The sequence below is a fragment of the Gymnoscopelus braueri genome (genome assembly GCF_963280865.1).
Source record: "Gymnoscopelus braueri genome assembly, contig: SCAFFOLD_51, whole genome shotgun sequence".
NCBI classification, from domain to species: domain Eukaryota; kingdom Metazoa; phylum Chordata; class Actinopteri; order Myctophiformes; family Myctophidae; genus Gymnoscopelus; species Gymnoscopelus braueri.
In genome coordinates, this window is record NW_027660372.1 from 301119 (window position 1) to 324985 (window position 23867).

The 23867-nt window shown below is 44.0% G+C and overlaps 1 protein-coding gene across 1 annotated transcript in view; it reads left to right on the forward strand.

Moving 5' to 3' along the window:
* Nucleotides 1-3288, forward strand: part of LOC308081608 (uncharacterized protein) — a gene marked incomplete at both ends in the record, with an annotated part of 146000 nt that extends 142712 nt beyond the window's left edge. The window contains one exon of the mRNA XM_080457969.1: nucleotides 2651-3288. Within this exon, the coding sequence (XP_080314095.1) occupies nucleotides 2651-3288 (638 nt within the window). The remainder of the gene's footprint in view (nucleotides 1-2650) is intronic.
* Nucleotides 3289-23867: the final 20579 nt, after the last annotated feature.

Consider the following 23867-nt stretch of genomic DNA (forward strand, 5'->3'; position numbering starts at 1 on the left):
GGCATAGAAAGCACATCGACAAGAAACAGAGCAAAATATAATTCAAGCTGTAAACTTAGGTTCAACAACACAGAGCTGGAAAGGGCCCAAAAGAGAGCATCTACATCTGCTGAAGACACTGAAGATACCAAAGATATCCATGTCAAGAGGCCAAGAAGATCTAATGTATGACCGGTCCAGCGATGTCACAACTGTGAACGAGGCCAGGCTTGATCTCTTTGCCAGAAAGCAAAGACAATATGACTTGATCCCACCAACTCAAGCAGCACTCAAAGAGCATGCCAAACATGCTTCTTATGAGGCTGGATACGTGTGGGGACAGGCATTGAAGCGACATCCACAAATGCAGAGCCCATCTGACTGGGGATGGGTGGAACAGGACGAGAAGTGGAAAGTCTTCTGGACTCCACTTCCACCTATTGCGGAGAGTTGTTGGGAGTTGACCAAATGTGGGTGCTCCAAGGCATGTACTGGAAGGTGTAACTGCTTCAGATATGGACTCAGTTTCACATGCCTATGTAGTTGCCCCTGCTAGAACCTATTTGCATGTTTATTTTGCCAGAGTTATTCCCTGTTGTCCTCTGTGTTTTCAAGTGGAGGCCTATGGCTCGGCTTCCCCTCGTCACATCGACGCATCATGTTTTACTTTTTATCTAGTCTATTACTGTGTAATTTTCAGTTGTTACTTTGTAACATTGCTTCCACTGCCTTCCACTGCCATATCTAACAGTGAAGCACATTTTCAGTTTAGTTCCTTAGTATCGTTTGTCATGGTTCCGTGGCTATTGCCATTCAGTATTAGCCATTACTCATAATTTTGGAGCACTGTCCGTTCAGCACCACAACTGTGCTTATCAGCACCACAACTGTGCTAATTTATTCATCTTATTTTTTGTTTCCCCACCCCTTAGTATTTATTTGACACATGTAATGGCTGTTAGTTTAAAAAAAACAATATATATATATATATATATATATATATATATATATATATATATATATATATATATATATATATATATATATATATATATATCCTCCCTTGTGACTGTTACCTTGTCGTGGTAAGGGAGCTTGTTTAGGCCTACCTCAGTGAACCCTGAGAGCTATGCCGGTGGGAGGCAACTCCTGACAGGTCTTACCAAACTGGACAGGTCGTGGGCGAGGAGTCAGACAAAACACAGTCAAACAACCTCTCTTGACAGAGCTTTTTGAGGAACCCAATACATTTCTATGAGAAAAGGTATCATTTAAAGATTGACATCTTGAAATTTCAAGTGGCTGTGGGCGGTTTCTTGTCAAATGACCTTTTGAGACGGCTCATGGCAATTTTCATGCTTGTATCACCAACTAAATGATTTCTTAAGCTTAACTAGTCCACTAAGGTGGTGGCCATCTTGAAAAATGGCCGCCATCTTGACATTTCAAGTAGCTGTGGGTGGCTTATTGTCAAGTGACCCACAGAGACTGCTCATGCCAATTTTCATGCTTGTATCACCAAATGAACCATTATATAACTTAAATGCTCCACTAAAGTGTTGGCCATCTTGAAAAATGGCCGCCATCTTGAAATTTCAAGTAGCTGTGGGTGGCGTATTGTCAAGTGACCCACAGAGACTGCTCATGTCAATTTTCATGCTTGTATCACCAAATAAACCATCATATCACTTAACTGCCCACTAAGGTATCGGCCATCTTGAAAAATGGCCGCCATCTTGGATTTTTGAGTGGCTCGATTAAAAAAGTCAAAGAGTTGACCTAAAGGAATGTTCATGCCAATTTTCACGCTTGTATCACAAAGTGAACGATTGTTCCTACTATCCGCTCTACTATTAAAAGAGTGACTTTGAGAGCTGTTTCACTGTACAATGTAAGTCAATGAGGAGTATTTAGAATTATCAATTTCTAATCGATGGAGCAATTATTTTTTATTTCTTGTCCACCTTTGGATTTACATCATGGCAAGGTAACTACTCAACCCAAACCTCTACCAAAGTGGTCTTGCCCTTTAATACAAGAGTTTTTTTTAATAAAAAACTGTACTGTAGAATGAACTGCTAAAAAAGCTTTTGGTCAGAGATGTGTATAGCAAATGTAATGTATTTTCACAAGACTATCACACTGCTGACGAGTTTGTCAGATCGGGGAAGGGATTCCTCTTAAATTTTATAAAGTATTATCCTTTGATTGGGTCATTATTTTTTTGCTTTCAACAAGACTTTTTAGATTATTGAAACACAATCACATGATTTCTTTGTGCCTTCAGTGAGTTTTGGATCCCATCTTAGTTGCTTAGAAAGTGAAGTTTAGATCCTACGGCCCGAGGGGACCGTCAGTTGAATGTGTTCACTGACTTCAATGGATGGATATGCTGTGGGTTTTATTGGTTGATTGTCAGAGAGATAACACAACCAATCGATGGACTCGCTCTGGCCAGGTCCGCTGCACGAAGACTTTGTTGCAGTGATGACAAGTTGCTGTGTCAATATAATATGAAAACAAACTGAATTCAAACCAAAACAAATATCCTATTTTTAGAAGTGAGGGAGCGTCACTGCCTTGCACTCCCCCTCCACTACACCCCCTGGGAGAGACAGAGCCTATTTCACCCAAGCAATACCCCAACCTTTTCCTTTGTATTGTGTTTCAGAGCTGAGACTGGTGCTACTGGGGTGGACTGGAGCTGGGAGGAGTGCAGCTGGAAACATTATCCTGGGCAAGGAGGTGTTTGGTGCTGAGACCAGCTCCTCTGAAATTAGCCAGAGTAGGAGGCAACCGGGGGAGGTCTGTGGGAGAGATCTGGTCCTGGTGGATGCTCTTGACTTCTGTGGAAGTTCTCTGAAGGGGACGAGGCAGGATGTTGGGCTCTGTCTCAAGATGTCTTCCCCAGGTCCCCATGCCTTCCTCCTGGTCCTACCAGCAGAGCCTTCTGTAGAAGAGGTGAGAGGGATGATGGCGAAGATGCAGGAGGTGTTTGGAGACGACTGCTGGCGCCACAGTATCATCATCCATGAGGACAGTGAGAGAGAGCAGATTGGTCATGGGTTTCTCAAAGCAGGCAGTCAGGAACATCAGCAGCTTGTAGAGAAATGTGGGAACAGACGTCACCTCCTCAACATGGATGGTCAGGTTTCACAGCTGCTAGAGAAGATAGAGGGAATGGTGGCAGGAAACACAGAGATTTTCTACAGCACTAAGAAGTACCAGGATAGAGAGGTCCAGTGGCAGCGCTCAGAGAAGAGTTACAGAGATGCACACTGTTATTGGAGGGGAAAAACAGAGAGTTGACAACAGTGAGAGAAGAGCATGAGAGAGGAGAAATGAGGGGAGAGTCATGGATGAGATGTAGTATGCTGCTACCTGCAGCGATACCTCTACTGGCCTATCTGGTATGGACCCTCCTACGACCTGGAAAAGAGTGAAAACCTTCCAGTAAGAAGTGTAGGAGGAAAAACATTTGAGAGAGGAGGAAGGAGAGGAGAGTCATGGTGGATGAGGTGTTGTCCTTATTATGTTCAGAAAATACAAAAACAAAACAAAAAACTACTGTATGTAACACATGGGCACGCTTTTTATAGTGGTGTTAATCATCATCACATGACAGGGTAACTATCAAAAGAAAAGCTCAACTGCTGTGTATTTTTATTTACTAAATCTCCAATGAAACACCAGGAATCGTGTCCATATTTAGATTAAACAATGTTTCTTTAAATGTCCATTTATAAAGAGCTTCTGGAGTTTTTGTTAGTTAGTTAGTCAGTTATTAATCTGATGACGATGATGACGACGACGACGACGACGACGACGATGGTGGTGGTGGTGGTGGTGATGATGATGATGACAATGACGACAACGATGATGATGATGATAACAATGTTGATGATGATGATGATGATGATGACAACAATGTTGATGATGATGACAACAATGTTGATAATGATGATGTTGATGATGATGACCACAATGTTGTTGATGATGATGATGATGACGACAATGTTGATGATGATGATGATGATGACGACAATGTTGATGATGATGATGACGACGACAATGATGATTAGCTGTTGTTATGCACCAGCTAATGGGGATCCTAATAAACTCATAAACTCATAAACTCATGATGATAATGATTTATCTGTTTTATAAAAAAAATTAAAACACATTTTCATCTCAAATATTTCATAACTAAGATAATTTTTTGTAGCTTTACGGTACAAATACAAATGACATTTTAAAAAATCACGTTCTTATTTCTGAGGAGTTACAGGAAGATGAGATCAGTAAAGAGTATCTGGTCATGTGACCATCTTACTGAAGTTCTTTAAAATAATGTTTTAATTGAATGAATAATTAATAAATGGTTTTAAACAACTTCAGTAGAATGGTCACATGACCAGATACTATTCACTGACCTCATAGACACACTGGTCTGAGATCAGTGTTTATAACTGCTGTGTGACAGAAACACCATTATTCATACTGTTCTGTAGGACTTTATAACTATGATAATAATAATAATACAACTTTATTTGTATAGCACTTTTTTAAACAAGGTTACAGAGTGCTTGAACAATCAAAACAGCAATCAACAACAACAATGCAACAATGTAATAACAGTATTATATTACATTTACAATAGAACAGAGCAATAACGAACAAGATTTATCTCAAGGAGTTAAAAAAGGCCATTCTGTAGAAATGTGTTTTTTAAGAGGGATTTAAAACGTGTTAATGATCTGGTTAACCTGAGTTCCTCTGGTAGGCTGTTCCAGAGTCTGAGGGCCTTTATAGCAAAGGCCCGATCTCCTTTGGTCACCAAAGTAGCCGTATGAATCTCCAGTAGAGCCCGACCAGATGATCAAAGGGTACGCACTGGCACTTAGGGACCTATTATGCACGTCTTAAATCCACGTCTTAGGTGGAAATTAGGTGATAACGCCCCCATCTTATGCACAATCCCTATTATGCAAGGTGCGCTCAGCGCCATAAGCGTCATAAGACGCGCCAGCATATTTTACGCATGTGTGTCCATATGTTAATTAAGGGCGCAATGCGGTATCTGCTATTATGCACCTTGACTTAAAAAGACTTATCACATACCGCTAAGTCACCGGCAGTTTAACTAATCCGTGCTCATTCAATTCTGAACCGATCGTTATAATTTAAAGTTCTCTATAATCTGTGAAGCGTCTATTTTCATTGGGTGTATGGATCATGATTTTATTTTCTCCCCATCAAACGACATCAAGCGAAAAGGAAACATCGGACGGTCCTCCTTTTCTCATGCGCCTCTCTCCATTCAGAAATGGAATAGAAGAACCGTCGTCCTAAAACACCCTCGCCCCGGTTCTAATCCGCTGGCCTCGGTCCACGGAAAAAATGGGGTGAGTCTGTTTTGGGGCGAGCGTTCCAATTTTTCTCCGCTTCGCAAGTTCTTGTCAATGAGTCTTCAGAAATAATAGGAATAATATTATGGGGATATAATCCTATAGGCTACATAATATATTGGAAATTACCAAAATAAATATAGTAGCGGATGCCTTTACTGTGTAATATGGGCAGCTATTTTTATTTGTTAAAAACATAAATTAATAAACTTAGATTCATTAATGAATCCCCACCTGGTGGGCCCACCTGCGTGGCAGTCCCGTGTATGGGTTCTCATAACCCAGCAACCCTAGGAAAATGATGCCACTGCTTGGAGATCTGATATTTTGGGCAGCAGTAGCAGGATTGAGCAAATGTGTGAAACATACCGATGTGTCCACTTGTTGCGCTGAGATAGAAGGGGGAGATGTTTAAGCAACTAATAATGTGGATATTATTATTATCAATATAATAATATTGGTTTGTCAAGAGATATCAATGTGTTTTGGACATTAGAAACAGTCACATAATTAGACAGAGGCTACAGTGGTTATGACGGCCATGTCTGCAGTTGGACATGTCATCTTTCAATGTGAGGTTTCTTTCTCTTTTGCTCTCACCGCTTAACGCACAGACAATAGCACTGTGTCTTGGCTGATCTTAAAGGGAATGGCAGCAGGGACTCTGATTGGATTGATTAAAGTAACGCCCAAACACACCCATGACTAATTCAGGGCAGTTTTACCGCATAGCGCCCACGCTGGGCAAGACCTGGGATGTTGGTTGTCTCTACATGTAAAGTGTCTTGAGACAACTTGTTGTGATTTGACACTTTAATAAAATTGAATTGAATTGAATTGAATTGAATTGGCGGAAAGGGTTGAATTTTGCGGAAGTACCGCCCAAGGAAATGACGTTGATGCTTTACAAATCTGTTAACATTCTCCGTGAATGAAACGAGTGTTGTGATTGGTCAAAAAATATCGTTTCCGGGGGAAACACTTACGACAGAAATCCTGTCCACTCAGGACTTCCGAGACACTCGCTGGTTTAGGTCGTGACCAGGCTCTTCTCTTCACAGATGAGTGAGGCTGGGACCGAGGCTACATAGCACCTTGGTGCCGTGCGCACATTACCACACCCATAATAGCAAAAAGGCATTGGTCACGCCTCCACGTCTTTTAATTAAAGGTAGGGTAGGCCTAAGTGATTTACTTTGGTTAAAATAAGTGTTAAATAGCTCTATATTCTGATAGTACTCATTGCTATAGAGTGTTTGTTCAGTAAGAGGAGTCTCCCATGTCTCCAACTCTTTATTAAACAGAACATGCATTTTCAGTGCTCTATCCTGATTGGCTTAAATGTTGTCACCTACCTGAAAATGTATTTATATTCTGACCGAACAAACGCTCTGTAGCAATTAGTCATCATAGTACTTTAACCTTTTTAACAACAAAAAAAAAATATTACCAAAAAATATCATTTACCCTACCATGATAATAAAACATTGGCACATTAGGAGTCCACTATTACAAGGATTCTCAAAGTGGGGTCCGGGGACCCCCGGGTCCTTAGTGGGTTTCCAGGAGGTCCCCAGCAAAAGAAAATATAATATTGCACCAAAATCATTGAAACACTTTAAACCTACATCGACTGTTTGAAAATAGATGAGTTCACAACGACGCATCACCATGCAAGATCTGCTACTTTCTAAAAAAGCTTGAATATTTTTGACAAATGTAGATTTTTTTTTACATACCCTGAAGAATATTTTTGCATCGTGGCCACGAGCAGTGCGGACTCTTCCTTTCTTAAAAACATTCTAACAACAACACACATCTTTTAAGATCAGAATAACAACACAAATCTCACGGGCACAAAACATTTTCTGAAAAAGTTTGAGAACTACTGCACTAGTGTATGTCGGAGGCAGGAAAACCCATTATTTCTATAAACATGTCCATCACAAGGCGGCATGGTGATGACCCCTGTGTTAGATCAATCCAGGATGGGAACAGAACAGACACATGACGATACTTAAACTTTAATCAGGACAATGTGTGAATGAATGACTCTTCACTGCCTATGCTGGCGATTTATATTTAAGGAGCACTTCACAATTTATAATTTACAATTTAGGCATTTAGCAGACGCTCTTAATCCAGAGAGATTTACAGTAAACAAGGTAAACACGAGGTCATAGGCTGCATCAAATGCATAGAGACAGTGCAGTGCCTCCCATTTTAAACCTTATCTTCATATAACTGGTCACTAAAGCTCACTATAAGATGGCACAATGTCCGTCTAATCACTCTGTGTCTCATTGGTGGGCTGTGGACAGTTCAGAAACCTGCCTACCAGTGACATCATCAGTGGGGATTCCTCCTGGAAAGTTAGCATGCTGAAATAGAAGCCATTGTTCTTGATTCATTATGAGATTCTAGGTCATATAATTATGAGAAATGATCTCATAGTTATGAGACACCAAGTCATAAGTAACTATGAGATACAAAGTCATAGCCTAATTATGAGATGCTTAATTATGAGATAGTGAGTCATTATTATGAGAAAGTATGTCATTATTTTTCCTTTCACCACATTGGTGTTTCCATACATTTACATTGTCAAAGCAATAACGGTGAAATAAATAATCAAAACTATAATAAAACAAAAGGTATGTAGGCCTACAATAAAAAGTGTAGAACTGTGTCACATTAAAACTAGCTTATGAAACAATGAATGTTGTGTATTTGTATTTATTAATGTATGGTTGTTTTGAGAGTTAATGAGACAGACAGACAGACAGACAGACAGACAGCATGGAGTATGGTTGCTATAGCAACCACTTGTCGGTAGGGCGCGACAAACCGTTGGTTTTTAACTGCCTGGCAGAAACTTTAACTCTATGGGCAGAAACAACAAGGAAGAAAACACACCACCGTCCCATAGGCCGCAGGGATGGTCGCGCTCTGATTGGCTGGTTAGCTGACAGGCTAATAACTATTTGATAAATAAATGACTGTAATAACAAACTATTGGAGAAGATCATTAAAGTTTATAATAATGGGTCAGACAATAACTACAATGACACAGATGTATTTGAGAAATGAAACGTTTATAAATATATTAATAATAATAATAATAATAATAATAAATAATGATAAACAAATTAATTACTCCCATTTTTAAATAAAATAATTAAATTGAATAATCTCACACCAAGTTCAAACTTAGTCTAGTTAAAGCTTAAAAGGCTTTTAAAAAGCCATCCTTCTCTGTAGAATACACTTGTTGTGCAGAAAATAAAATATGTCCTCCAGATGGAAATTATTATATATGCTCCACTGCGCCCTCTACAGATCTGCTTAATATAAATTACCATTGACCAGATCTATAGGGGGCGCAGTAGAGCAAATAAAATAATTTACATCCGGCGGACATATTTTATTTTCTGCCCATAAAGTGTATTCTACAGAGAAGGTGGTGCTGAAAGGCTTCCCATCCTGGAGAATAGACTTTCAACAACACAAAACAGCCTTTGTTTCGGTAAATAGCGAAGTGGTTTAGTTTATTTTGACTAAAGACGGACAGCAGTACGTTTGGCTTTATTGCTATTTTTTAGCTCAGAAACGAGGGTGTGTTTTGATGTAACCAATCACAGTGTCAGCCCACGGTCCCATTCCCTCCGAGCTATGGGACCTCTGGACTCGCGCGCGCGCGCACACGCACGCACGCACACACACGCACGCACGCACGCACGCACGCACACACACACACACACACACACACACACACACACACACACACACACTGCAGTGATCAGAGCGCAGCTGAGGGACAGAGAGGGACTCAGGGCTCTTTAGTGTAGGTCTACTGCATTGCTTATTTCTCACCTCCAATGTTTTCAGATACATATTTTAATGTACTGTTTGAGTTTAAAACAAGTCATGCACCGTCTGACGTCATTTAGAGTTGATAAAGAACGTAGTAGACCAATTGTGTCTCCCTAATTAAAATCAGGTGTGAGTGGAGGAATGTGCAGCTATGGGAATCAAACAGGTGAATAAAATCAAGATTTATTTATATTCATAAAGGTCTTATCTATGTCAGTGGTTGCCAAACTGGGGGTCGGGGTCCCCAAAGGATTTTAGTGGGGGTCTCCAGATGATTAGATTAAACAACATTGTTTTCTCACTCAACAGTAAACAAACCAACATATAGTATAAGTGTATACAGTAGTGATGTGCGGGTCGGGTTTTTTCATGACCCGCCCCGCCCCAACCCGCGACGGAACGCGACCCGCCTCAACCCGCCCCGCGAACCCATATATAAATCTATGGCTCAACCCGCCCCGCGACCCGCGGTGGGAATATATATACATATTATATAGCGCTCTTTTAAGTACCCAAAGTCCCTTTAAATGTCTACAGTAGCACAACATTGTCATGGGCTGAATAAACAAGCATGTTGGTCAAAATAGGGTTTTTTTTTTTTTTTTTCGTGGAGAGTGGCTGACCCGCTCACCCTCAGCCCGCATAATTTTCTCTGAAATCCTGACTCGACCTACCCGCGCCGCGGGTTGACCTGCGGGTCCCGCGGGTTACGGGTCGACCCGCTCATCACTAGTATACAGGGTATCTGCACATTTATAAAGTTACAATTTAAGGACTTTTATGACCTTTTTATTACCAAATTGAAAAAATTGTCAAATATTACATTAGAAAGAGGCAAACATTGTGAAAATAGACAAACCTACAGGCTTGTAGATCAGCTATTTTCACAATATTTATCTGTGGAACCGAGTCAAACTCATGTCTACAATCCCAAGTTCTTGTCAGGGTGGGGGGTCCCCATTTCAAATATGTTTTTTTTTTTTTGGGGGGGGGGTTCAAATATGATTATTTGTGTGGTGGGGGGGAGTTCAAATATGATTATATGTGTGGGGGGGGGGGGGGGGAGTTCAAATATGATTATTTTAGGGGTCCTGGCCTGAAAAGTTTGGGAACCCTTGATCTTTGTCATCACGCAGTACGTATGAGTTTACAGGAAGTATAATAAATGTTTTGAATTTGACAAAATAAATAGTTTTGAGTCGCTTCCACCCACAGATGGAATAAAGTGAACACCAGTGACATTACACTGACACAAAAATCACTCTCCAGTACAGGATGGAGTTGCAATTTCATGAAGGTCAGTCAAATGATTCAAACTCAATTTTAGTCCGGGAGTCATGGGGCTTAACGTGGTTTCGTCGGTTAAAGTTTTTTTCTCAACTGATTCTTGCTGCTGGGGGTCCCCTCTTAAGGATTCAAGAGGGTGCCCAGTGAAATCCCTTGAGCATTTTTTATTATTAAAGGAGAATTCCGGACAAATTAAGTGTTATCTTTCATGTCTCGTTACTCACCTAGCGACGTAAAAAGTGGCGTTCTTTTTTTCCATATATTCCCCTGTCGTCATTTTTTAAACCCCCTCCGTTGTCATTCGACAGGGGAATATATGGAAAAAAAGAACGCCACTTTTTACGTCGCTAGGTGAGTAACGAGACATGAAAGATAACACTTAATTTGTCCGGAATTCTCCTTTAACCCCTTAATGCCCAAAACACTAAAAATGCACCCAAAATAGACTTCTATGGTATTTCATGCAAAATACTTGATATAATTGCTTAAAATGCTTTCTACAGTGTGTATCCATGTAAGTGGATGTGTACAGTGCATTAGATTTAATATTTGTAAACTTTTAAATATTAACCCCTTCATTCCCAGAACAACTTAATCTTTAAACTGTGATATTGTGAAATAGAACATGCACAGAAATCAAATCAAATGCATCAGATCTGCTTTCTACTAAGTCTAATAGTGGAACTGGTCATGTTTCCTTTTGGATGAATGCATATTAACCCTTTGAGGCCAACCATCTTTTAGTCATTAACCCTTAAATGCCCAAAACAAAAAACGTTTTTTATGGCATTTTATGCAAAAATATTGATTTAGCACATCAAATTGGAATATGTGTTTGTATGGGCCACGGTCCGTGGCCCATCGCTGCCCCAGGAAGAGGCCTCTTCCTGGGCATGGTCCCTACCTACTAGATGGCACCAGTCGGCCCTTCTCCCGGGCTCTCCCCTTCACACAGGGCAAAGGCCAGGGAGCCCAGTGCCTCACGGCACAGTGCCGGGTGCACACTCGCCCGCTCTACCCGCCCCAGGAGCCACCGTCCCTGGGTAGGAGGTGGTCCATGGACCCCCGATGGGGACCAGGGACCGGGGACGGCGCCGCCTTGTGGACGCCGGCGGTATTGCGCCCCGCGGCCACCACAGGCCTATCCAGGCTTGTGAATCTGCTCTTTTTCGACCGCAGGACTTTGTCCTTTTTCCAGACCCACGGCTGGGGACCCCCAGGGAACCCCGGGGAGGCCTCGACCCGGCCCAGGGAGCCCCCAAGCTGGGTGCTCGCTCCAGTCCGGGGACCCCCGGGGGTCCCCGGCTCCAGAGGCTCGAGCCTGGCCACTCGGCCGGTCGGCTCGGGCCTCTCCGGCCAGGGACCCCAGGGACCCCCGGGGAGGCTTCGACCCGGCCCAGGGAGCCTCGAAGCTGGGTTCTCGCTCCAGTCCGGGGGACCCACGCCTCCGGGGGACAACCGGCTCTCCAGGCGGTCCCGTGGACCCACTCTTAAGAACCCCTCGGCGGGCGTTAAGTGAAGTGGCAGGCCGCGGCCAAAGCACCGCGTGGACCTGGTGGTACAAACGGCGACGAGCGCCCATGGGACTATTATGGACTTAGCGCGTTGGACCCGGCACACCGGCCGGTCCCGCGGACGCACTCTTAAGCACCCCTCGGCGGGCGTTAAGTGGAGTGGCAGGCCGCGGCCAAAGCACCGCGTGGACCTGGTGGTACAAATGGCCTGGCGCGTCCATGGGACTATCATGGACTTAGCGCCTTGGACCCGGCAGAGGCCAGGCCCGGGCCTGGCCCCTGCCGGGCGGGGAGAAGCCTCCGTTCCCAGGCCGGGGACAAGCCTGCTCCTCAACAGAGTCGAGCTCAACAGGGTGTTCTTTCCCCGCTGAATCTGCCCCGTTCCCGGGAGGCGCCGTCACCCCTGGGAGTGCGGCGCGCTCTGAAAAAGGTTGTTAGTTTAACGTCAGGTACGCCGGGGGGCCACGTGCCGACCCCGGCGTCCCGGACAAAAGGTTGGATCGAGGGTTGACTCTCAATAGATCGCGGTCATACAGCCGCTCTGTTACTTACGAGACCCTGACCCAGAATCAGGTCGTTTACGAGTCATTTGGCACCAAGTTGTTCACAAACATGAAGTGCGCGTCCGGAGGGGGGCCGCCATCTTTTGGCGACCCCCCGTAAAGCTCAGGCGCGCGAGCAACCTGAGCCACCTTCGCCGCGAGCCCTTCCAGGCCGACCCAGAGCCGGTCGCGCCGCAGCGCCGCGGATAAAGTGCGCCCGGCGAGGGCACGGCAGTGAACTCTCTCTTCAAAGTTCTTTTCAACTTTCCCTCACGGTATTTAGCCTTAGATGGAGTTTACCACCAGCTTTGGGCTGCATTCGCAAACAACCCGACTCCGAGGAGACGTTGCCCCGGGGCGACGGGGGCCGCTACCGGCCTCACACCGTCCACGGGCTGAGCCTCTATCAGAAGGACTCAGGCCCCCGATCGACACCCGGGCGACAGCCGTCTCCTGTACGCCACATTTCCCGCACCCACCGCGGGCGGGGATTCGGCGCTGGGCTCTTCCCTCTTCGCTCGCCGCTACTGGGGGAATCCTTGTTAGTTTCTTTTCCTCCGCTTAGTAATATGCTTAAATTCAGCGGGTTGTCTCGTCTGATCTGAGGTCGTAAAGCAACGGGTTGCTGGTGGCGGCTCCCCCCGTGAGCGAGGAGGCTCGCCGAGACGCGGTGAGAAGACCGCCAGCCTCCCCAGGAACCGCACGCTCCGCGGTGGGTCGGCCGGAGTGCGCCGGGCGCCAGCAGGCTGCTAGAGACACAAGGTCCACAGGCAGCCGTACGGCACGCACGGCGCAGAGCCGGCTCCGACCTCCGCGGGCCCCGGGCTAGGGTGGCCGACCGGGGCCCACCCCGCGAACTGACTGACCGGCCGGCTCCCCGGCCGGCTCCCCGGCCGGCTCCCCGCCCGGGGGCGAAGTGACGGCAGGGGTGACGGCCCTGCAGGCTGCAAGCAGCGTCCGCCGAAGCACACGAGGTGCCGGCGGGGCCCTTGCAAGAGGCGGGCTACGAGTGCCTATCGGTCAGGAAAAAGTAGCGGGTTCCACGGCCCTCGCGGGCGGCGTGGTTCCCGTGGAACACAGTGCAAGACTAGAGTGGCCACCGTGGCCGACGGCGGGCCCTGCATTCGGGCAGGCCTGCCGTCCGTGTCCCCAGCGTCCGCACGCTGGTCCATATATCCGGGCTGGGAAAAGTTGGCGAGACTCCCGGGAGAGAATTTCAAAGGAGGGGGCCATGGCAGAGCCCAGGTCCTCGTGGGCTCCACGAGAACTTCCAGGGTGCTAGGCCGCCCTACCGCGTCCGACCGGAGGCCTCTCTCGGGCCTGCCGTCGTCCCATCCTCGGCGTCCGCACGCCGGTTCCATATATCCGGGATGGGAAAAGTTGCCGAGACTCCCGGGAGAGAATTTCAAAGGAGGGGGCCAAGGCAGAGCCCAGATCCTCGTGGGCTCCACGAGGACCTCCAGGGCGCCCGTCCACCCGGCCGTGCCCGACCGGCCACGCCCGACCGGAGGCCTCTCTCTTCCCATAAGCCCGCTGGGAAGAGGCCTCCGATTTCATGGTTCTCCTCAGCCACCACCACCGGGCGCCCCGCTCGGGCCACCCGGGCCGCCCCAAGACGGAGCCTCGCCCCGGGCTTCGCGACGGCCAAGCTCCATAGGTGCGTTCTGGAACAAGTCGGCGCCTCGCCCGGGAGACTTTTTCACAGGAGGGAGGCAGGGACGAGCCATACGCCTCCTGGGCCACGGGGAGGGGACAGGGAGGTACTACGCGGAGATCCAGGAGGAGGGGGCCCGCGCCGCCACCCGAGACGGAGCCTCGCGCTGGGCATCGCGACGGCCAAGCTCCATAGGTACGGTCTGGAGCGAGTCGGCGTCTCGCCTGGGAGACTTTTTCAAAGGAGGGAGGCAGGCACGAGCCAGACGCCTCCTGGGCTACGGGCAGGTGACAGGGAGGTACGACGCGGAGATCCAGGACAAGGGACCCCTCGCGGCGCCGACACTGCCCCAGGACCATGCCCCGGTTCCGGGCATGGTCCATACCCGCTGGCACCAGTGGCCACTTTCCCCCCACGCGAAATTTCACGCAGGGGAGAGGCCGTGAGCCCAGAGCTTCCTGGGAGCTCTGGACTCTGAAGAAATCCTGGCTTTTTTCCGAATCCTCCAGGATTTGGGGCCTATCGCGGCGCCGACACTGCCCCAGGACCATGCCCCAGTTCCGGGCATGGTCCATACCCGCTGGCACCAGTGGCCACTTTCCCCCCACGCGAAACTTCATGCAGGGGAGAGGCCAGAGCCCCAGACACCCGGGGGGGGCACCGACGCGTGCGCACCCCCGGCCCGGATCCAACGAGCCCTCCGCCGGCGCCGGGCGACCCAGGGACAGGGAGGTACCGCCCGTTTTGGCCCGAAAAGAGCAGATCGACAAGCCGAAAAAAGTTGAGATTTTCGGCCGGGGGTCCGCCAGGGGGTCCCCGCGGACCTCTGGAGGCCATACAAACACTATGGGAAAGCTATGGGAAACACCAAATTGGGAATATGTTCTGTAGATATTTTTGTGCAGGATGCTCAAGATGGAAGGCCTGAAAGGGTTAATGTGCATTCATCCAAAAGTAAAAAAGTTCCACTAGTGTAGAAAGCAGATCTAATGCATTTGATTTAATTTGATTTATGTGCATGTACAATATCACAGTTTAAAGATTATGTTGTTCTGGGCAGGAAGGGGTTAATATTAAAAAATGCATAAATATTAAATCTAATGCACTGTACACATCCACTTACATGGATACACACTGTAGAAACCAAATTTAAGCATTTAGATCAAGTATCTTGCATGAATACCATAGAAGTCTATTTTGGGTGAATTTTTAGTGTTTTGGGCATTAAGGGGTTAATAATTAAAAATGCTCAAGGGATTTCACTGGGCTCCCTCTTGAATCCTTAAGAGGGGACCCCCAGCAGCAAGAATCAGTTGAGAAAAAAACTTTAACCGACGAAACCACGTCAGCCAAAAATCACCCTTTGACTCCCGGACTATTTCTAATGAACGCCAGCCAGTGGATACATATGACTGTAGCTTTAGTTGTATTAAAGCCCCTTTACTGCGTTTCATTATTATATTTGCATTGTTGTTTGCAGTCATATAATTACCTGGGATGATTTAAGCCATTGTTTATATTGTGAGTGAAGAAATGGCTGATGTTGGTCTATGAAAATATATATATATATATATATATATATATATATATATATATATTCTAAAAACACCTTCTAAAACCTAACCTAAGTTTTCTGAAAACGTTCAAATTCTTACAAAAGAAATAAATGTATAGCAACAACTAATGAGACACAGAGGTGGCTCCCGGATTGAAAGGTATAACAACGTATAGGTTACAACAGGTCTAAATGGGTTGAGATTGTGTTTAATCATGGCTGGATGTGTGGTGCGTGCATGTGCGTGCGTGCACACAGGGGGCCCTCTGGAGCTTCAGTGCCCAGGTGCCCCCGGGGGCCCCAGGGGTGTTATGAAGTGATGTAACAATGTAAGTGATGTAGCCCCCCCCCCCCCCCCCCCCCCCCCCAAGGGGCGTTATGAAGTGATGTAACGATGTAAGTGATGTAGCGCCCCCCCCCCAGGGGATTTATGTACTGATGTGATTAACTATGTGATTAACTGGACAAACATAAAGCATAACTGCAGTTGCATATTACTGCCACAAGGTGTCACATGGTGTCATGTGATGAGGATGTGATTGGTCTAATGAAAGAACACAACTCTAAACAGTGCATGTTGCCTCAACACTTGAAACAGTGGATGACACCCAGTAGCCAGTAGACAGCCCAGAGCCCACCCTGGGTGAGCTGGCTACTGGGTGTCATACACCAGTGGTTCCCAAACTGGGGTCAGGATTAAGGTCAGGTTTCACCAACAAGGATTAAGCTTTAACCTGGTTTAAATCAAGGTTTATCTATCAACTCCAGCTGCACAAAAGTTTAAACCTAGTTTTCACTAATCAGGTTTAGTTTTAAACCATCCTTTTAATGTTGGTTTTAGTTTTCACAGTAAACCTGGATTATTTTTAACACTGTTGCCCTTTGAAATTAAAATTTCAGCCAGCCTCCGGTTATGACTGTCTGCCGACTTTTGATAGGGACACTCTTTTACGTGTAACGCCAACATAAAATGTGTCTCCACTCACTGCTGAATACAGAATGGAATCATGACGACTTTTGATAGGGACACTCTTTTACTTGTAACACCAACATGAAATGTGTCTCCACTCACTGCACAGTACATTGAATGAAACAGTGTAGAGGAGGATTTACACATTAGGAAACATAGGTGACCGTCTGGGGCCCCAACAATCAGTTCCCCAAAATTATTGGTTTTAAATGTTTTAATTCCTATGTTGAGGAGCTGAAATTTTACTCTCATTCTATAATTTTACTCTCAATCTATAAATGCAATAAATAATTGTGATTGTTTTGTAAACATGCTTCACTGCCTTTATATAAATCAATAACATATAGTATGCCATGAACAAAAACATATTGTGAATCTTTAGAAGAAAAAAGAAAAGTGCATGAAAAAGCCACTACAGAAAGTACTCGCAAATGTTACTTTCCACCATTCCTCTTGAAATGCCCTGTTTTCACTGTCATCTTTGCTCTTTAGACTTTTGGATATAGACATCTTTCTCTTGCTATAGCCATGGCATTATCGTAACAGAGGCTACTATTACTTTTCAACCATAACTATTAAGATGAGACTTCAGTAGAAGGATTTTAGAGACGCCACGGGACAGAGGATTTAGCCATGTGGAGCCAACGGGAAATCTATTTGTCAGATATATATATATATGGTGAAGAAAGGGAACTTGGAACTTTCTGACAAACCACAAATCATTTCACAAGACTTCTCCAGACAAAGAAAGAAGGAACTGAAATCTCAGCCCTATATGTACAGCACACATGGGCAACTGGTGGCCCGGGGGCCACATGCGGCCCCCACCTTCACTTAATGCGTCCCGCAGGTTAATATCAGAATAGTGATATATTATTGATTTCAGCTGTTACAATTCCAAACATGCAAACATGACCCGCTTTAATTACTTCAGTCTATATTAGTAGCTTAATGACTAGTATTAAAATTAAAATTACAATTGTCTTTTTTATGTCCAATGTATTTGTATTTAAGTTCGTAAAGTTAACATAAGTATAACTAAATGCATTTGAAATTAAATAAAAAATGTTACTTTTCAGGATTCCAATTCAAAAATAGCAACAAAAAAAAATCAGGATTCCAATTCAAAAATAGCAAAGATAGCAGATCTACAAGCTCAAAACGCGGCACGCTGCGACACGTTTTAAGCTTATAGATCTGCTATTTTTGCTACTCTTGTGTGACATACGGCAGTACGAAGTAGAAGTACGGCATTCATTTATGAAAAAAGTTAAAATACGGAGATGAAAGGTGTCTGGCCGACAGTATATGTAATGTGGCCCTCTGGAGAGAGTGGAATTATATAGTGGCCCTCTACATCATCAAAGTTGCATCACCCCTGATTTACAGTATATGTGTACCGTGCATGAAAGGAGATCAAGTGCTGTTCTCAGTCATTTAATAATGTATTTGTCTAAACAACAGCTGTGCATACTGTACAGGTTGATTTTTTTTTGGTGGGGCTTTTCTGCCTTTATTTTGATATGACAGTGGAGATTGACAGCAAACAGGGTAATACATATTATACTTTTACTCCACTACAATTATTTGAAAACTTTAGTTACTTTGTAGATTTTGATTATTATTACAAAACACACATTAACCACTTCAGCCCTATATACATTTCAGCCATTTGAAAATAGCAGAGCATAATGAGTACTTTCTACTTTTGGTACTTTAAGTACATTTTGATACCAATACGGTTGTACTTTCTTCACTCAAGTTATTTTTTAATTCCAGACTTTTAGCATTGATACATTGCAGTATTGATACTTTTACTTAAAGCTGCTATAAGCGCTTTTTGGTGATTTTTGGGCAACATTTTAATGACTTTTTTTTTATTTATTTTTTTATCAGTCAATAATGGGTTAAATATGCTCCGAAAATATCTAGTGTGTCTGAAATGTGCAGCGGCCGCCAGGGGCCTCTAAACAAGTAGCCAGTGCTGTCACAGATATACTGCTCAGGCCCACCTCTCTACCCATGACACTGCGGAATATAGGCACCACCGAAGAATGGGTTTTTTATATATGGCCTTTTTATATATTTTACGAACAGTACACGGCCTTATTCAGTGTACGTTGTGTCGTGGCTACAACATGCTGTGTGTGCAGCAGTCTGTTGGACTAACTAATAAACGAAAAAAATACAGAGATAGATAAATGAAATACCTGTCCAGAAGCAACACAGCAACTTCTGCATCTGTTCTCAGCCCTTTCGAGTCCCGAAGTTCCCTCCAACGAACAAATACATCTCCCAGATATATTCGTGTTTGGTCACAGGCTCTGTTGGTGTCCTTCTTAGAAGTCTTCTTTTCCTCCTCCGTCCTTCTTTTTTTTTACATACTTTGCAGTATATGCAGTAGTGGGCAACGGTTTTATCGCACGTTTCGGAAAATTCTCTGCCATTTCTTTCCTAATAAGGTTCAACTTCTCCGTAAAGCAAAAAGTAGACCACAGCACCGACAGATCAATGAGTAGAAAGGTGGGAGGGGAGGAGGAGCCGTTTGAGCTCAAGTATTCTTCTTCTTTTCAAAAGGGTGACGCTCCCTTGGCTCATTGGCGCATGAACGGTCCGCCCTGGGAGCTAAAATGATTGACAGACAGGTGTAACCTATCGGAAGAGAGGATACGCCTGTCTTCCTGATTGGTAGGTTTTTGCACGCCGCGGAAATTCTAGACCAATAGCAAGGATTTTGGGAAAACTTTGAAGGCCCCTGGTGGCCGCTGCACATTTCACACACACTAGATATTTTCGGAGCATATTAAAAATAAAAAAAAAAGTCATTAAAATGTTGCCCAAAAATCACCAAAAAGCGCTTATAGCAGCTTTAAGTATAAAATGTGGATACTTTTTCCACCACTGCCATTACATGACTTGACTTAATCACTCGACCATCAGCGCCCCCTGTGGTGGGAATCTTTATAACTTAAATTCTTTCCATGCAAGAGAGATGAGAATCTGTGAGGAAAAGTTATTTATTTGACTAGATTTTCAGGCTTTTCAAATCCAGCCTTATATATATATATTTTTTTGGTGTGACTATTGTCATGGCAGACCCCTGAAGAGTGTTGGAGTGTTGGAGCAGCCTCCCCCCCCCCTAAAACATAATCATCAGGTATTATGGTTATACTAGGAGGAAGATGTTTTTCAAAAAAGTATACAGAAATTGTTAAAATTATGTTTTTATGTGGACACGCCTCCAGTTCATGAAGTATACCTGGTTCTCACCTTAGCACCTCCTCCACCACCTTAGCACCGCCTACCTGTCCTAGTCCCTCCTCCTCCTCCTCATGCCCACACCTGTTGTGTTATGATAATGAGGGGGAGGGTATGTTTTTACTATGTCACTAAAGCGCTGTTTCTCTATTGGCACGTTTGACCCTCAAGGTTTCAGCCTTCAGGTAGAAACTCAAAATAGTCAGAGAAGACATAAAACACCATAAAAACACCACCAGGGGGCTTAATGAAGTTCTATCAACCTCATAGACACATGAAAAACAGAAAAAGTGCAAAACCATGGCACCACCTCCTTTTAATATAGGATGGGATAGGATAGGAGCTCTTACAGACAGCCACATTGAACAGCATGCAGGGTGGACAAAGTCTACCAAACACATGTTCTACAACATATTTATTCAGTTCTTGAAGGAGCATGAAAGGAGAAAGGTCTGGTTGGAGGACTGACCCTTGTTATTCTACTACTGTTCAGTATGGCCATATTGGACAGGACACATAGTTGCTTTATGTAGTCAGCTGTTCTCATATAATCATACACTTTAACACAGAGGCTCTCTACAGACAGACACAAATAACCCCAAACACACAGAAACCTGTCCTCACATGACACAATGCAGATTTCTCCCACGTGATGAAGAAAGGGAACTTGGAAAGAGTTTAGACAAACCACAAATCAGTTGACTTGTTTTTTCCAGACAGAGAACTGAGAAAAATAAACAAGGAACTGAAATCTCAACCATGTGTACCGTACATAAAAATATATCAAGTACTGTCATCAGTATTACAAAAGGCCCATATATAAATAAATACATGCATAAATAATTTACATTATTGTTGTGCATAGCACTTTTTAACCGTTTATCTTGCCTTTATTATCCATATTGACTTATTCTATATTTTATTCTATTATTTCATAATTTATCTTGCCTCTTTATTATGAATACTCAGTAGTCTTGAACAACGGCTAAGTAGATCTCATGCCCAAAAGGTTGCCGACCCCTGTACTATTGTATACAGAAGGTCCAGGAGCAGAAAGGACAGCAAAACTATATATTTAAACTTTCATGAGCAGAGGAGACTCTTGAGACTGTTTGGACCCCGAACAGAAGATCCTGTAGGGCCCTTATTGTCATCTTAAATAAGCCTTTGGGGCCCTTTATTGCTCAAGAGAACCAAACTTTGCCTGTTCATAAAATGTACCTCTGTATGTGGGGTCCTTTTGATTAACCTTCTGAAATTCAGGCTCGGGATCAGTGGGTCTCAGTTGGCCCAATGTTCTAAATCTAATGTTTGGCCTCAGGGCCCGACAGAACAGAAGAAGAACAAAACAGAACCCTCATCATGTGACGTTATATGGTCACTCAACCACAAGTGTCTTCTCATGAAGTCAAAATAGATCAATAAAACACCTTAATAAACCAAAACATAAATGTATGGTTGTTTCGGATGGAAATGGAATCTTTGAGACCCTTGTGACATTTCTTGCACTGTACTTTAATCGTTGTTGCTGTATGGCAACAAACCATTTCACTATATTTTCCAGAATGCAGGGAAATAAAAATGTATGACATGTTTGAAATGGAGGGGGGGGGGGGGGGGGGATGTGACGTCTGTAGGTCACATGACTTTCTGTTCCTGTCATTTGTTCACTTTTTGTTCCTTTTTTGACACACACAGGCAGAGAGGACATAGACAGCCACAACGTTCTGCTCATTTGACAAGAAAGTCTATGAATCAACATTTCTCCATCTGGAATGAAAGAAAAACTCAACCTGAGGTAAGTTATCAGTGATATTTTATCAATGAACTCACCCCACTGACATGCATTCACCTTTAACTTAAAGGTGTGAATCATGGATGGCAACAATGTAACAACTTAAAGACTAAGTTGCCACATTGTCTCCATCCATATTCACACACTAGGTTCATGACACAATGTTCTACCTTTTATTTGAAGTGATCAGATTCTAGATCAACAGTCCAACTCTGACATGCTTGATACATAAAGAGCTCTGAATCTGGGCCTACAAAACATGCTGTTTTCATGCCATGTCATTGTGTTATAGTGAATATCGTTGCTGTCGGGCAGAAACCTCTTATCTCCATATTCTAACTTATTGTGTTTCTTTTGTAAATGAATGCCCTACTTGATCATACTACAGAGTCACACACAATTATCAAAAGTAGCAGATCTACAAGCTCGTCATTTTGAGCTTGTAGATCTGCTACTCTTGCTATTTCTGAATTTTGAACAGTTGTGGACATGAGGTTTCCACCTGACAGATACGATACAATGTATTTTGTAATGGAGACCAGGGCCGGATTTAACATTGGGATAAGGTGGGCTGCAGCTGGGGGGCTTTTTTTATATGATCAAATTGTAAAGTAGGCCCTCTCCTCCCTCTCCTCTCTCTCCTCCCTTGGGTGCATACAAGATGTGTGTTGTTAAAATGTTTCAAAAACCCCAAAAAACAAGATTTTTCTTTTTTTGAAAATAGCAGATCTACAAGCTCACCACACGTTGTCGATTGTTGTAGATTGTCTATTATCAAATAGCCTAGTTACATCTTTTGCGCTTGTTTTCATAGACCTGGTAGATTATTTCTCTCGCAGAATCTGGCAACACTGCTGAGCTGCTACTGCAACTACTGTACAGTACGCTGCTGTTTATTGACCAAAATGCGCAGTTTGGGCAGTTTTTTATGTTTTCTGTTCTGTCTCAAATGTATTTTCCTTTCTTTTCTAAAATTAAGGAAACGCAGAGAACCAACAATTATGTCTATAAAAGGCCAAATCTCCCTAAATGTAGGCTAATGTACCAATAACTATTTTATTTTTGACCATGTAGTATGTAAGCACAATGAATAGGCCTTTCTTTTCTTATGGATTGTATCATGTATGTATACTGTAGGTTTTGTCTACGGCGTTTCCATAATTGTTGATAGTCTGATCTTTGGAATTAATTAGTCAGCATCACCGGCGCGAGCGGAGGGGGGGGGGGGTGGACCCCGCTGTTGGCTGTTACGCCACTGTGTCTGACACCACAATAATGATTGTGCAACTACAGGGCAGCGCTCTGTGAATTTGTCTATACATATACATATCCCCCGTGTGTGTGTGTGTGTGAGAGAGTGTAGAGCAGGAATGGATATACAGTACATAAAGAGATTAAGCACAACGTAGTTTGTTTACTTTGAGATTTTCCTTCTATATCAACAGCATTCACACTCACGCACGCACTCATGCACACACACACACACACACACACACGCATGCATGCGCACTATTCGAGTCAGACAGGAAGTCATGAGTGGTTGTGGTGTAGGCTAGCGCTTACGGTTCGTCTCGGTTGTTGTTCTCAACAACCTGCAGCTCTTCTGCTGAACTGACACTTTTTATAGGAAACCATCTTGACAAAATGACACCAAAACAATGTCCTTATCATTCCTTCAACACATTTTAATTTGACGTCTTTCTTATCTGTTAAATAATTAAAATGTTCACTGTATAAATAATCTGCAAAGACGTGGATACATCACATTTAATTTAATTTCAAATTCCACACTTGATTCCACAAAGGGCATTCACCCCACTGACATGACATGCGTTCACACCTCTAACTTAAAGGTGAGAATCATGGATGACAACAATGTTGCAACTTAAAGGCTTAAAGTTGCCACATTGTCTCCATCCATAATGATACAGGACCTGTTCTACAGTTTGATTTGACTAACACCTCACTGAGAGGAGAAGAAACCACACAGTATTATACTGTATTCATGCACATGTGTGTGTGCACGCATGCA